At 35.9% G+C, this 15,933-nt stretch overlaps 1 protein-coding gene and 1 non-coding gene across 2 annotated transcripts in view; both read left to right on the plus strand.

Annotated features, from left to right (window-relative positions):
* ACADM (acyl-CoA dehydrogenase medium chain) overlaps window positions 1-15,933 on the plus strand; it is a 46,810-nt gene that overhangs the window by 12,151 nt on the left and 18,726 nt on the right. Inside the window, exons 4-8 of the mRNA XM_054566861.1 lie at window positions 1,668-1,737; window positions 2,656-2,756; window positions 3,326-3,406; window positions 11,656-11,786; window positions 14,157-14,265. Of these exons, the coding sequence (XP_054422836.1) occupies window positions 1,668-1,737; window positions 2,656-2,756; window positions 3,326-3,406; window positions 11,656-11,786; window positions 14,157-14,265 (492 nt within the window). The remainder of the gene's footprint in view (window positions 1-1,667; window positions 1,738-2,655; window positions 2,757-3,325; window positions 3,407-11,655; window positions 11,787-14,156; window positions 14,266-15,933) is intronic.
* LOC129065660 (U2 spliceosomal RNA) lies at window positions 2,295-2,488 on the plus strand. Its single transcript, XR_008528604.1, has one exon. It is a non-coding gene; the product is annotated as a U2 spliceosomal RNA (small nuclear RNA).

The raw sequence follows: 15,933 nt of genomic DNA on the forward strand, positions 1-15,933 counted from the left end.
AAATTGTTCCAGAGATTCCTAAACCTCTCCTCGTTTTCTTGGCTTCTTGCTTCTTCATTCTGTTCTGGTTGAATGTTTATGTCTTCCTTCTGCTCCCAATCATTGACTTGAGTCCCAGTTTCCTTCTCTTTACTGTTTGTTCCGTGTATATTTTTCTTCCTTTCACTTTGCATAGCCTTCATTTTTTCCTCCATTTTGTGACCATACTCAACCAATTCAGTGAGCATCGAGATCACCAGTGTTTTGAACTGTGCATCTGATAGGTTGGCTCTCTGTGCATCGCTTAGTTGTATTTTGGGAACTTTGATTTGTTATTTCATTTGGGCCATATTTCTTTGTTTCAGCACACCTGTTACATTGGAAGGGGCAGACCCTTAGGTATTCTCCAGGGCAGGGCAACTCAGGTCACTGAGTTGTGACTCTGTGTGTGGGGGAGGGGTCGGAGAGGGAATAGTGGTGCTTGCTCGGCGGTTGGCCAGCTTTCAGTCACTTTCTCTGCTACCCACAAACAAATTGGGCCCTTCTGGTGCTGATTCCTTGGTGGGTAGGCTTGTATATGTTCTAGGACCCGGTGGGTCTCTCCAACAGAGTCTCCTATGAGATTGGTAGTTTCTCCTGCTGCCACAACCCTCACAGGTTATTACCTCCAGAGGTTTTGAGGCTTTCTTTTCCTACACTGGAACCCTGGATTGCACGGTCTGTCTCACTCCCCAGCTGTTTCTCCTGGTTTATCCACACACAAATATGGGACGCCCAGTCTGCCAGCCGTGGCCTTGCTGTGTGTCCCCTCCGCCCTGGCTTCCAGTCTCTGCCCCTCCTACTGGTCTGGATGAATGTTTCTTCTTTAGCTCCTTTGTTGTCAGACTTGCACACAGTTCAATTTTCTGGCAGTTCTGGTTATGTATTTGTTTTTAAATTTGTTGTTGTCCTTCTTCGGTTGTGTGAGGAGGTGAAGTCTGTCGACGTATGCCTCCATCTTCACCGGCCTCTGTCAGCAGTTTTGTCTGGGGGGAAGTTGCCCTTCTAGCTCTCACCCTGATGCCAGCCAGTTCACTTTTCCTGTATGTCCCTGGTGCCTTTCCAGCTGCTGGCGCACTGCTGTAGTTCAGAGTGAGCGAGCCAAAGTAAGTCTGTGTACAGGTCCTTTAAGAGGAACTGCCTGCAACTCCAGAAGCCCTCTCTCTCCCTCAGCCACAACTCTTGCTTAATTTTACAGCCAGCAGTAATGGGGACTTGTCTTCCAGGCACTGGAACCCTAGGCTGGTAGGCCTGGTGTGGGGCTAGGACCCCTTGCTCCTTAGGGAGGGACCTCCAAGGTCTTGATAACCCTTCTGATTTTCATCTGCCATGCTTGGGTATGGGAGCAGCCCCTTCTACATCTCCACCACTTCTACCAGTCTCGATGGGCTGCCATGTTTAAATCCCTACTTGTAGGACTTCATTCTGCTAGATTTTAAGTGGTTCTCAATGGTAGTTGTTACATAATTTAGTTGTAATTTTGGGAGGATGCTAGTACTGCATTTACCTCCACCTTTATCTTGACCAGAAGCCTCTATGCATTTTAAGGAGAGAAAAATCTTCTACATTTTTTGCACGACTATGTAATCAAATATCTAGATTTTTAAATGTAACTGGCTATCTTCTTTAATTTTTTTACTTTCTTCTAGTACCCAGTCCCCCTAATTAGAAGAGCCTGGGAACTTGGTTTAATGAATACACACATTCCAGAAAGTTGTGGTAAGCTTTCTTCACATTTTTAATCCTGGAATGGATTATGAACGAGAAAATATTGTCAAACTACTCATTCTTTCGAGTATTCATTGCTGTTAAATTTTGGCTTTCTAGCTTTGTCTTCCTGTTTAGAGTTCAGTATTTGCCTGCTTCTAGAAGCCTAGTACTCAGCACTTAGAGGCATTTTTTTTTTTTTCTTTACAACAGATTTCAACTTTAACTTGATTCTTAACCTTGTTAACTTCTATCTCTAGAGCTGGTTAATTTATTGCATTTTAATTCTACCTTTGAGCTTAAGTGTTACTGATACTTTTTTCCTGCCAGGTTATCATTCCTTTACTCAGGTAAAAAGTCATAGTTTTAGTAGAGTTGAATTAATTTTTTACAAAATCAAGTTGAAACAGGAAAACAGGTTCAGATTAAAAATAGCAAGAGAGGATTTTGGAAATTTTTAAAACTTACTGTAGAGAAATATAATTTGTTACTGTGCTAACCATAGCACATTTTTAATTTCTTGGGTTATAGAAACTATTTGCAAATTTGATTTTAAAACCAGTTAGATGATTGCATCTTGGCCTTTTGGCTAAGACTAAATGTGGTACCTGTTCTTATTAATCAGTTTAACATCTGATAATGTCCTCTATCCGAGAACAAAACATCTGTGGAACTTTGGAGCAGGGAGATGGAAATGGGGTTTGCTCTGTTCACACTGCACATAGACCCAGTATAGCTGCCTTCCGGGAACAGTGCATACCCTCTGGGACAAAAAAACAAAATAAAATAAATAAAAATAAAATCAATTAGATTAACATTTTAATTACTTCCAGTTAGGTCATACTGGAAGTAATTAAAATAATTTACCTTTATTTAAGTTGAGATGTACTACATATTATCATGGACTTCTAATACATTTTGGTACTATAGGAGGCCTTGGACTTGGAAGTTTTGATTCCTGTTTAATTACTGAAGAATTGGCATATGGATGTACAGGAGTTCAGACTGCTATTGAAGCCAATTCTTTAGGGGTAAGTTACATAGGAAATTAATTGCCTAACTGAGCTGTTGTTAATGAGACAGTAGTAGTAGTAGGTTAGTTTAGTTGGTAGAACACAGTTTTCTTTTAAAGGAAGCACAAGCTTCTGCAGTGAAGCCTGTATTTCTTATTCCAAAAGTTGATCATGCTGGCTTTGTTTATACTACATGGAGTCCTAGCTATCCTTGTGGGGAAACTGTACACTTTGGCCACTGCTTCAAGCCAAAACCAGCATTCAGGAGAAGGATCTTGATGGCAGTGCTAAGATTTAGTGAGCTGTTCTTGAGAAGCCTGATCATGTATACCACGTTATTTATCCTAAATTTAATTCTTTACATAATACAGTATTATACCAAGTTCTGTATAATTTAATTTTATGAAAATACATACATTAACAGATTTATTTTCTTGTTTTGGCTTTCCAACATAAAGGCAGAATAAAGTGCAGTTCTTTAGACTTATTTATTGGGGGAAAATAGTTCTCTATTTTTAAATTGTAGTATCTGAATCTGCATACATAATAAAAATATCTTATTTTTTTATGTCACTTTTCTTTGATAGCAAATGCCTATTATTATTGCTGGAAATGATCAACAAAAAAAGAAGTATTTGGGGAGGTTGACTGAAGAGCCATTAATGTGTGTAAGTATGTGCAGCTGAAGTTACCAAAGTATTTAGGTTAGTATTTTAGGAGAGAAATAACTATTTAATGGTGTACTCTGCAGTTTAAGAACTGAATTTCTGTGTCAGAAATTCAGCAAGAAAGATCTGTTCTCTAGACAGATGTTACCCTGAGGGAATATTCTCCACACAGTCCCCTATACATACACACACACACACATACTAGGGTTCTATTTTGAAAGTGTTTTTACCTAAGGATTTTTTTTTCTTTTTGTTATTAATCAAACTTTAGGGTGTAATTGTGATACTGAAATAATAGTAAATTGTTACTAAAATTGAGCTAATTGTGAGAGTTGATGTGAAAGACTAGAAAGTAATATTTGAAAATAAATGTTTTTATTTATTCAGGTACCTAAATTTTGGGCAGACTGCCTAATAAAGACACTTATGCATATTTCCTAGTTAATGCGTAATTTTTTTCAATGCATGAGAGTTTATTAAAAGGCTACTACCCAGTACTATATCAAAATTGTGTGAAATATCTAGAGTCCTATCCTGTAACATATATAATATTAGAAACTAGCTAAAAAATATAGAATATAGATGCTTAAGGGAACCTGCCTTACTGCACTGATAAGAATATTTGAAATTATCTTATTAGTTATAAGTAGGTATTTCTAGAATACTAGAATCTTTAAAAGCAATTCAAGTATCTTAAACAATTTTATCAGTTTTGTTAGATATAAATACCTTCAGTATATGTAAAAATACATTCATTATAATCTCTAAGCTATTCTAACTTCTGAATTAGTAAAGAATTAATGTATATTTTGACCTCCTAGTGCACAATAGTAATAGATCTGCTCAAAATATGAAGCCAAGGGTAAAAATGAAAATAGTCTATAGGTATATTAATTATATACCTATTGATTAACTTACACTGAGATTGATTAATATTTATAAAATTATACCACATATAGTAATTTATTTAAATTTTTACTACTATATATTTTAAACTTTTCTGATTGTAGAGAGTATAAAAGATTTAGAAAAGTATGAAGAACAAAAACATCTGTAATTCCTTACATATGAAGTTAACTAGTTATTACTGTCTTAATGTATTCTGTATCAGATTTTTAAATACATTTAAATATGTTTTTAAAAATTAGGGTCATATATGTAGTTACATCCTTATTAATATCATAAGCATTTTCTTATGTTACATTTCTTTTTAAATACTACAGTATTTATTACTGTATAATATGTCTGTTGATATACTATAAATTATTCCACTATTCCCTATTTTTGAATATTTAAATTCCATAGATTTTTGCTTTTAAAAATAATGTAATTTTAATAATTAATACAGAAAAAGTTGATACAGGTTTTTGGTTTTAACTTTACAGTACAGGTATATTGTTATTATGTATGCATAAGACTTAATCTCTTACCTAATCATGTACAGTCAGATATACAGAAAAAAATAAGGGCAACACCATAATTATTTGTAATACCATATAGTGCAAAAAATTTTTCCAAAAATCATAACAAATTGTATTATTGCATACGTATTATACACATAAAATATTAAAATAAGTAATTAGAACTATGTATCTTTTTTAAAGGTTGGGTTAAATCTCTTAAGCAGGATATACCCAAAATTTATGCAGTATTAAAGAAATTAGAAGCAAATATTAGCCTATAAGGACAAGCTTGTTATGGGCAAGACATTCAGTGAACTCATATTTTTTTTTGTGTTAACATTTTATTTTTTAAATATATATTTTATGGATTATGCTATTACAGTTGTCCCATTGTTTTCCCTCCTTTATTTCCCTGCACTGCCTCACCCCCCTGCATCCCCCTCCTTAGTTCACGTCCATAGGTTGTACCTATAAGTTCTCCGGCTACTCCATTTCCTATACTGTACTTTCTGTCCCCATGGCTATTCTGTAACTCCCTATTTGTACTTCTTAATCTTCCTCACCTCTTCACCCATTGCTCCATACCCCATTCCCACCTGGCAACCATCAAAATGCTCTCCATATCCATGACTCTGTCTCTGTTGTTCTTGTTTGCTAAGCTTGTTTCTTAGATTCAATTGTTGATAGATATGTATTTTTTGCCATTTTATTCATAGTTTTGATATTTGTTTTCTTAAATAAGCCCATTTAACATTTCATATATATGGTTTAGTGATGATGAACTCCTTTAGTTTTCTTCTTGTCTGGGCAGCTCTTTATCTGCCTTTCGATTCAAAATGATAGTTTTGCTGGGTAGAGCAATTTTGGCTATAGGTCCCTGCTTTTCATGATTTTGAATATTTCTTGCCAGTCCCTTCTAGCCTGCAAAGTTTCTTTGAGAAATCAGCTGGCAGCCTTATGGGAACTTCTCTGTAGGTAACTAACTGCTTTTCTCTTGCTGCTTTTAAGATTCTCTCTTTATCTTTAACCTTTGGCATTTTAATGATGATGTATCTTGGAATGGACCTCTTTGCATTCATCTTGTTTGGTGCTGTCTGTGTGTTCTGGTCTTGCGGGTCTATTTCCTTCACCAGATTAGGGAAGTTTTCTTTCATTATTATTTCAAATAAATTTGCCATTTCTTTTTCTTTCTCTTCTTGTTCTGGCACCCCTATGATGTGAATTTTGGAATGCTTGAAGTTGTCCCAGAAGCGCTTTATGCTATCCTTGTCTTTTTGTTCTGATTGGTGGTTTTTGCTTCCTTATGTTCCATATCATCGATTTGATTCTCAGCTTCATCCACTCTACTGTTGTTTCCCTGTAAATTGTTCTTTATTTCAGTTAGTGAATTCTTTGTTTCTGGCAAGATCTGTTTTATGCTGTTGAGGTCCTCACTCAGTTTCTTGAGCAGCCTTATAACCAGTGTTTTGAACTCCGCACCTGATAAATTGCTTATCTCCCTTTTGTTTAGTTCTTTTCCTGGAGTTCTGATCTGATCTGTTCTTTCATTTGCACCATGTTTCTCTGTCTCCTTATTTTGGCAACCTCCCTGTATTTGTTTCTGTGTATTAGGTAGAGCTGCTATGACTTTGCGTCTTGACAGTGTTGCCTAATGTAATAAGGTGTCCTGTAGGGTCCAGTGGCACAGCCTACCCTATCACCTAAGCTGGGTATTTGAGATGTGCCCTTCATGTGGTCTGAGTATACCCTCTTGTAGTTGGGCCTTGGTTGCTGTTGGCAGATCAATGGGAGGGATTTACCCAGGCCAGTCAGCTGCAAGGACTGGCTGTGACCACTGACTACCAACCTCCACCCTTCGCTGGGTGGAGGATCAGCTGTGCAGGGGCAGGGTGATGGTGCTTCATTGTGGCCTGTGGCTGTCCTCTGGGTGCACAGGCTCTGGGGTTTCTGGCCTCACCTGTATTCTTTCCAGGGCTACCCTGCATGAAGTATAAAGCAGTATGAGATGGCTGCCACTTGTGCTGATCTTAAAGAGTCCCAGGTGAAGCCAAGCTGTGAATCTATGCTGAGTTCTGCTAGTGCTGTGACTGGAACTACTTAGCAAGGGTTAGGGGGTTGATGGGGACTGGTCACTGAAGCCAGCTGTTGCTTGTTAGTTAAGATTTGGGAAGTTGTGAAGCATGGGCCAGACCAGCGATTCATATGGAAAAGTCATGGTTCATAGTTTGGGTGGGGCTTTAGGTTGGGTGGGACAGAGTCTCATGGGATCTCCAGGGCAAGGCAACAGTGTTAGCCAAGTTGATGGAATCTCAGAAATGGCTCTAGCCTGCCAGCTCTGTGTCTCTGTGGAGGGGAGGGCTCAGAAAAGGGACAGTGGCCTCTGCCCACCTTTTTGTCTGGGAGAAAACTATCTTCCACGTCCCACCTTGTTGCCAGACACTTCAGTTCCTCTCTTTATACCACCGGTGCCTTTCAAGCTGCTACCCTGGTGCTGGAGCTCAGAGGGACTGAGTCTGTATAAGTCTATATTTGGGTTTTTTAAGGGGAACTGCGTGGGACTCTACAAGTTTCTTCCACTGACTTAATCTCCGCTGGGTTTTGCAGCCAGAAGTTATGGGGACTTATCTTCCTGGTACTGGAACCCTGTGTGTGCGAACCTGGTATATGGCTGAGTTTCCTCAAGATACCCCTTCTGAATTCTTATCCATCACACTTGGACGTGGGACGAGCCTGTTCCACCCCTCTACCCCTCCTACCAGTCTGGATGGATATGGTTTCTTTAATTCTACTGTTGTCAGACTTCATTCAACTTAATTTCTGATGGTTGTTCTATATTTTAGTTGTAATTTTGATGTGGTTGTGCAAAGAGGTGAGCCATGTTTACGTATGCTGCTGTCTTGACCAGAAGTGGACTCATTTCACACTTCTAACTTATAAGTTATACTTACAACTAGGTTTTTTTGTTGTTGTTTTGGTAAGTGGAAAGAATAGAGCCAATTTTATAGCCCACCATTAGTAATTATCTGAACCTCAAAGTAAGTGTTGTAATTTATTTTTCTTCTGGTTTTATCTTTATGTTCACTTCACTCTGATTTTTTAAAATAGTTTATTTTTTATTGTATTTTTTCCATTACCATTTATTCCCCTTATGCCCTCTTCCACCTCCAACCACCCTACTCCTCATCCTGTTGAAAAAATATGTATTATATAAACTACCTCAAGTCCCTTTAGAGTGGAAGGTAAAAAAAATAGTAGAGAATAAATGCAACGTTGCTTTGTGAAAAATACAGATTTAAGGTTGGTAATATTATCACTAATAAAGTTGTAATGTTATACTCATTCATTCAAATATTGAATACTGTGTATTGGGTAGACTGGGAATAAAATAATGACTAAGACTGGGCTCCTATTCACAAGAAGTTAATCTTGTAGATCCTTAGATCTTTTCCTAGTATGTATTAACTTATGCATAGAATTATAGAAAATAGTAAATAAATTCATAAATAATTACGCTTGAAAGAGTGCTATTATAATGCTTGGTTTTTCTAGTTTGCATGGCAACATTTAGGTTTTATAAGCCAAGCCGGTTAGAATAGTGAGGATCACAAATGCTAGAGGCATTTATTTTGTAAAACATTTATTGATAGACAATAGGGATACCAAGTGGCTCAAGAAGCTCTAATAAGGCTAAGGGAGAAACATGTGAATGACCCTAATACTCTATATAATACAATATAGTGTGATAAAGAGGAGAACAGTTACAGTGGTAACAAAAAAAGAAGGCTCCCACTGAAAGTGCATTATATAATTAATTTTAATTACTAGGAATGAATCAAATAAGAACAATATCTCTGAAAAAACAGCCATGACAAGCCATTTTGTATAGAAGTATACAGACCAATACACTTCATATGCTCTAAAAACTGCCTTATTATAAAGCCGAGAAATGTCTAATAACATATTTCAGGAAAACAAAATTCCCAAAAGTGGGTAAAATAAAACTTTGGCACTTTAAAGCATTATCTCTTCTGGACAGTTCATTTGTGTAATACCTCTTTTGTTGTTGTTGTTGTTGTTATGATATTGAAAACATACTGGAATCTCTAGGTAGGAGAGTAATCAGTCTACTTAACTTATGTGACACCTGAATCCACTCTATCGCACTTGGTCAGAAGGCCATGTAGCTTACGTTTTCATGCCTGGGAATCACAACGTCCTGAAACACTCCATTTGGGAGCCTCTCTAATCATTAGAAAACTCTTTTAGATGCCATACTCCTGAAGAAAAGGACTGTGCCATTTCTGTTTATAATCTCAACACCTCACACCGTAATAGGTGTTCAGTAAAAGTTTGAATGATTTCACTGTAGTTTTCTCCTATCAGTTGAGACTCTCTCCCTTGGCTATACAGTGTTTTGAATATTTGAATATAACTATCATGTGGACCTTACCTTTTCTAAGTTATTTATATATATAAAGTTTTTTCATCTTCATTCAACACAATAATGTCTCATCACCTTACTGATCACTGACTCTAAAATATTCTAGAACTAAATACTGTACTTCTGCATAGTCTGATGAATGCAGAGTAGGATGGTCCATCACTCTTATTTTTGATACTGTTATAAATATAGCTTATATCATTAGCACTGTTGCTTTATATAAAGCTTACTCTTCCCTTAACTTACCAAATCAGCTTCCCCATCTGGTGTTAAGTTTTGGTATATTTACTTAGTCTACTAATTCTGTAGTTTTAGCACTGACTTCTCCCCTGAGCTTTACCTTCCTATATGCATTTGTCTTTTAGACATTTCTTCTTGGCTAGACTTGAATACCTTAAACTAAATGTATCTCAAACCAAATTATGTTCTTCCCATTCTTTAGAACTGCTTCTCTTCTAGATCATCTCTAATTGGAAGTAGCTTAAACTGAAAAATTGACAGTCATCATAACATCTTCTTTGGCTCCCCAATATCTTATTTAGTCATCACATCTGAATTTCACACCACAGTTCTCAACTCCAGCTTCTCTTCTTCTCTAGCTTGCTTCTTTCTTGCCTGTACTGTTTGCAAAGCCTCCTAATGTGTGTCCCTAAGTCTAGTCTTAGGTAGGTACTTCTGCCACTTAGTAGCTCTGTGAACGTGGGCAAGTTATTTAACCTCACTGTGCCATTTTACGTCATTGTAAATGCAGATACCCAATACCTCTGTCATGGGGATTATTTTGAGGTCTAAATGAGTCAAGTACTTAGAACAGCCTCTGGAAGATAATGAGTAATTATTATTATCTCCCCTTAAATTGGTCATTTATACTTTAATGATCAACTATCCAAAATGTAAATGTCTCACTCTCCTGCATTTACAAAAACATTCACTGGTTCCAATTCATCAATGGCAGTTGTACCTTTTACAGTTTCTGAACCTATTTTAGAATCTTACATCTTCAGAAAAATACATATACTCCTCATTTTTCCACACTAGGACATTCTGTATTCTCCTGAAGCCTATGTACTTGATTCCTTAAGATTCCATGTTACAATAACAAGTGTTCCATAAACTTTGTTGAATACACAAACTGTATTCTTAGCATGGCATATACCTCAGCGCTCATGACCGGGTCCCTTTCTGCCTCTTCACATGGTTTTCAGTTTCACTCTTTACTTTCCAGTACTGAACTGCTCTTAGTTTCCCCTGTACGACTGCTGTTTCATTTTTTTTATGCCTTCAATCTTCTTGCCTTATTTATTTGTACTTCAAGATAATGTCTCTTCCAATGAATTTTACTTCTTTTCACCCTCCTTAACACTCATGACCTCTCACCCCCTACAGGTCTAAATAATCATTTCTAATGTCCCTGTGTACTTTGTTTAATTCCAGATGTACTTTGGAATTAAAATGAACTTTTAAGGTTTATCTCTTCTTTGGATTCTAACTACCTTAAGGGCAAGGGACTTGTGTCTTTGGGCCTTGTATCCACAGGATCTGTCAGTCAGTAAACTTGAATGAACTTCAGCTACCCAGTGCTCTTCTCCTTCTACCCCCTTTTTCTATTACTGCTTATCTTTTATCACTCCTCTGTTTAAGAGCCTTAAGAGGCTCCCCTCTTTCTACCAAATAAAATTTTAACTTCTGTGTGTTATGTAAAGGGTTCTTTGTCATCTGTTTTCTTCCTTTCTTTCCAGGCCCGTTTCCTACCATTCCCTTACATGCAGCATTTACATGTTATAGAACTTGGGTACTTTTGTATTCCAAACATTGGGTAATCCTGCTTCTTATTGTGGTATCATTGAATATGTTGTTATTTCTTCATGGAATACACATTTCTCCTTTTCCCTACCCCCAAGGAATTCCTTTTCCAGTATGAGAATTTAAGCATTGCCTCTGGGAAGCTTTTCCTGACATACTAAAGCTAAGCTTGTTTCTTAAGCCTTACTTTAATAGATACATAATTACAATATAGCAGTCATCCCCACTGTTGCAATGTGAAAATCTTGAAGACAGGATGTTTTTCATCTCTGGCTTTCCCATCTAGTTTATAGTGGTACATAGTGGATACTACTTACTAAGTTTTTGAATGAGTGAGTACATGTGAAATTGAATTTAACTTGGTTGAAGAGATCTAACATTTTCATTTTTAGTATGGTTTACTGGTATCCTACATCAAGCTTAAATTCTATATTAAATAATCTTACATTTGAGCAGTTTATTTAATTCCCCAAGAACATTTTAGTTTTAGGTATTTTAGAATATTTCAAATACTGGATTATAAAATAAATTATACTCCTTATTCTATGTACATAGTTCAATACTTAGCATTAGTTTTTTTCTCTTGTTTCCATATATTCCAGGCCTACTGTGTAACAGAACCTGGAGCAGGCTCTGATGTAAACGGTATAAAGACCAAAGCAGAAAAGAAAGGAGATGAGTATATTATTAACGGTCAAAAGATGTGGATAACCAATGGAGGAAAAGCTAATTGGTATGTTGTTTAAATATCTCTGTATATTGTTTCTTAATTATTTTATATTCAGAATCTCCCCTTTGTCCTTTCCTTTATTAGGAAACCACCAGAATTAAGTTTTATTCGTAGAACTTATGGAAGGTCCATAAAAGGTTATAAGTAGTTCAGTGATTTTCAAAAGCTATTTTTAAGCTCTGAACTATGCCTTCAAGTTAACTCTCAGAAGTTTAATTTGTAAAATAAGACAGAAACACCCGCTCTGGTTGAATCTGATTAGGAAAGCTAGAACTCCATCTGTTGGCCTCACTGTCTCCTCTTCCCATACCCAACACCAGCTCTTTCCTGGAACCGTTCCGCTGAGACTGAGGAGGAAAGAAAACTGTTGACAGCACATTTCTCCAACTCTGAGCAATGAGTAATGGCAGTCTTAAAACTCAGGTTATCTTTTAGAGGAGACAGAATTTTACTTTTATAAAATCTAAAAGGTCCAAATATGTAGGTCCAAAAATAATGACATGAAGTTCAACAAAGGATCAAAAATCACTTACATAAATCTAGAACGTTGAAGGAAAACATATTTGATAGTATTATTTGTGGAGGAAAAAAGATGAAAGTTTACTTAATAAGTAATTATATGTTTAGTAGGAATCAACAGTGTGATGTATCTGCCTTTAAGAAGCTAATGTAATTTCTTGCTAAAATACAATAGGAAGATAGCATCAGCAAGAAAGGGAAAATGGTAACCGTTCTGGGCAACACATTTTAAGACATGCATTGGCAAAATGGAATATTCAGAATCAAGAAAGGGTCCTGCATTAGAAGGAGCCTATAAAACACATGTCCTATGAAGAGTAAAGGAATTAGGTTTGGTTAGTTTGGAAGAATTTGAGAATTTTTAAATTATGTCACATAGAAAGAAAAGCGGTCTTGCACATGTGCTTCAGGAAGCCAGCTTAGAATTAATGGGTAATGGTTAGAAAAATGCAGAATTCAGCTTAACATAAGGACAAGCTTTCCAACTACAGTGCTGTCCAGTGACTTTACTCATCTGCAAAAAGAAAAAAAAAAAACCAGAAAAACAGGGTTCAATGTATCTGTTTGCTCTGCAGTGCAATTTTCTGGCAAGTAAAGCATTACTTCCGGGAATGAGCTTACCAAAGTGTCATTTGTTTTACTTTGAACATGTCTATCAGTCCCTTGAACGTGTATAATATTATGGATATCATTAAGTACATGATCATAATATAGCAGGTAATTAAACTATTAAAATGTAACAGGTTGAGGGAAATCTAACCATGAAATTAGAAGTGTTCATAATTTTTAAGAACTCATTAAGTACAACTCTTCATGTAGTAAGACAAATTAGGTAATAGATGAAACTAAAATCAGTTTTTACTATACTTGATCTTAGCTAAAAGGCCAAGAAGTGATAGAAATCAATTTTTACTATGTATTACTATTATCAAGTAAAACTATAGAGCGAATGATAGTTTATTAGTTTTAAATGTAGAAAATAAATTTGTTGTTTAAGGAATTTTTAGAAAATTCTCATACAAGGGTATTTAGAACATGGGTTACAAGGGTATCTGGATGTTTTGCCTTTTTCCTCATGTTTCATTTTAATGTCTTTATGGGATAAATTCTTTGAGGGAAAACTCAGCAAATACTCATAATAATTTAGCTGTAACAAAAACACTAACTGCTGCATAAAGAGGACAGTAGTCAGAACATAGTCGCCTCTACCTCATAGATTCCTTTTCACAGGCAACCCTACCTGCTGTCCTCTTCCAGATTGCTTGTTCCTTAAAGAATTGACTTAGTTTTGGGAAAGAAAAAGTGCCAGTTTCAACATGCACGTACTTTCTTTTTATATTACATTACCTTGATATAAGGAATTTTTACTTGCAACTTGTATACTAAAAGAAGTTAAACACCATATTAATTAAGAAGTAGACTTGCCCTGGCCAGGTAGTTCAGTTGGTCGGAGCATTGTTCTGTACATTGAAAGATTGTGGGTTCGATTCCCAGCCAGGACACATACTGGGGTTGTGGGTTCAATCCCTATTCAGAGAGTGTACCGAAGGATGCTGATCAATGTTTCTTTCTCACGTTGATGTTTCTCTCTCTCTAAAGTCACAAACATATCCTTGGGTGAAGATTTAAAAAAAAAAAAAAGAAGGAGGAGGCCTGACTTGAAATACTACCTTTGCCACATTGTAATTACGTGACTTTACTTTAGCAAGCTTTTAAACCTCTCTGATTCTTCATTTCCTCATCTGGAAAAGGGATAATAATATTGGAATTTTTGGGAAGATTAACTGAGGATAACAGTTACCATGTATTGTCTACTAATATCATTGTCTTTATTGTGTTTTATGTATATATTAGGTATTTTTTATTGGCTCGTTCTGATCCAGATCCTAAGGCTCCTGCCGGTAAAGCCTTTACTGGGTTTATTGTGGAAGCAGACACCCCAGGAATACAGATTGGAAGAAAGGTAAAGTGTATATTTATCAGTGGTTAAGGCCTCAAATATTATTTGAACCAAAAATTTCAAAATTACCATTTTGGTTTCCTTTACTGAAAACATTTTATTAAGTTGGAGTAAAAATAAAGCTGTGTTTTGATGTTATCAAATCAAATAGTCTATATATTGCTAGAGATTTTAAGGTGAGAAGAATCATTTCACATCATTATTTGAAAGAATGGCCATTTATGGTGCCAGTCTCTGTGAAATGCTAGTAACAGTTGTGAGGGATAACGAAGCAGAAATCAAACAATTATTTATAGGGCCTGCCCAACAGTGGAGTTTTAGATATTTCGAAAGATTTTCCCACTTTCTTTCCTTCCTTTTAGCAACCTCTCAAGTAGGATAAGTGACATTTATGCCTATTTTATGGATTAAAACAATGTGACATAAATTGATTACTCACAGCCATACAACACAAATATAAAAATCTATGCCTAAGAAGAGTATGGAAATGGCAAAGAGCCTTGAGTGAGGGAAGGCAAGAAAATTTTTATTTAAATAAGGAAAGGCATTTTAACATATCTGAAAAGTATTGTATTCTGAATGTGCAGAGAAAATTTAGCAGTAACATTTCAAGTAAACTAAAAAGAAAAGTTTAAATTTAACAAATCAAAGAAGGAAAGAAATGAAGTCCTTAAAGTAGACCTAGTGAGAGCTAAGGAAGCACGATGTAAGATTATAACTCTGAGAACAGGAAGAGGAGATTGAATTTTACAACTGTATAAAACTTTCTGCAAAATGAATTTGTGAAAGAGAAAACCACGAATGACCCATTAATGCTGAGTTACTAAAGGTTACACAAATATATTACTTACCTCTCAAATGGGCAAAGGTACAGATTATCTGGTCAGATACGAGACTAATAGTGGCATTAGCCTTTCCTGAACTGGAAATTGACCAAGTTACATAAACTTCTAAACCAGTAATGTCTATTTGTATAATCCTGTTTTAAAAGCCATCAGAATCTCTATTGTACCCAAACCTCTTTAAAATAGAAACATTTTGCTGGATTTCATGAGAGGAATAATTTCTGTTACAGGATGTAGAATATTAAAGGTGGAAGATAATCTCTACATTATTTCAGTCTGTTTACAGAATATTGCAGCTGAGATCCAAGTAAACTGACTTACCCAGAGTTACATATTTAGAGGCAGAGTTGAGATCAATCCTAATAAGAACCTGCCCAGTGCAGTTTCTGGCACTATGTATTTTCTCCTGACAGTAGATATTAAAGGTAGACTGTACTTTACAAATAAAAGTGTAATGAGATTGTTATATATAACAGATTATAAGTACTAAGAATGCTTGTGCTTCTTCTAAGCAATTGGTTTGTTTTATTTATATTTTATCCATGTTTCTTTTTTAGGGATGGTTGCTAGGAAATTCAGGGCAAAAATTATGGCCATCTCTAGAAAGTGTAAAGGACCTAACAGCTTATACTTTTTAAAGTAGTAAACCCACTTTTGATTTTATCTTGCTATATCTAGTCTCATTTTCTTTTTTTTCTCATTTAAAAAAATCTCTAATTCAATAAATGTGTATTATTGAGTTAACACTATATGCTAGGCGCTATTAGTGAAACTGTATGGCCCAGAACAGACATAAATCCCTGTGCTTGGGGAGCTTCCTTTCTAG

This window comes from Pteronotus mesoamericanus, unplaced genomic scaffold (genome assembly GCF_021234165.1).
Source record: "Pteronotus mesoamericanus isolate MK-2021 breed Mesoamerican mustached bat unplaced genomic scaffold, CSHL_Meso_final contig_181, whole genome shotgun sequence".
Taxonomy (NCBI): domain Eukaryota; kingdom Metazoa; phylum Chordata; class Mammalia; order Chiroptera; family Mormoopidae; genus Pteronotus; species Pteronotus mesoamericanus.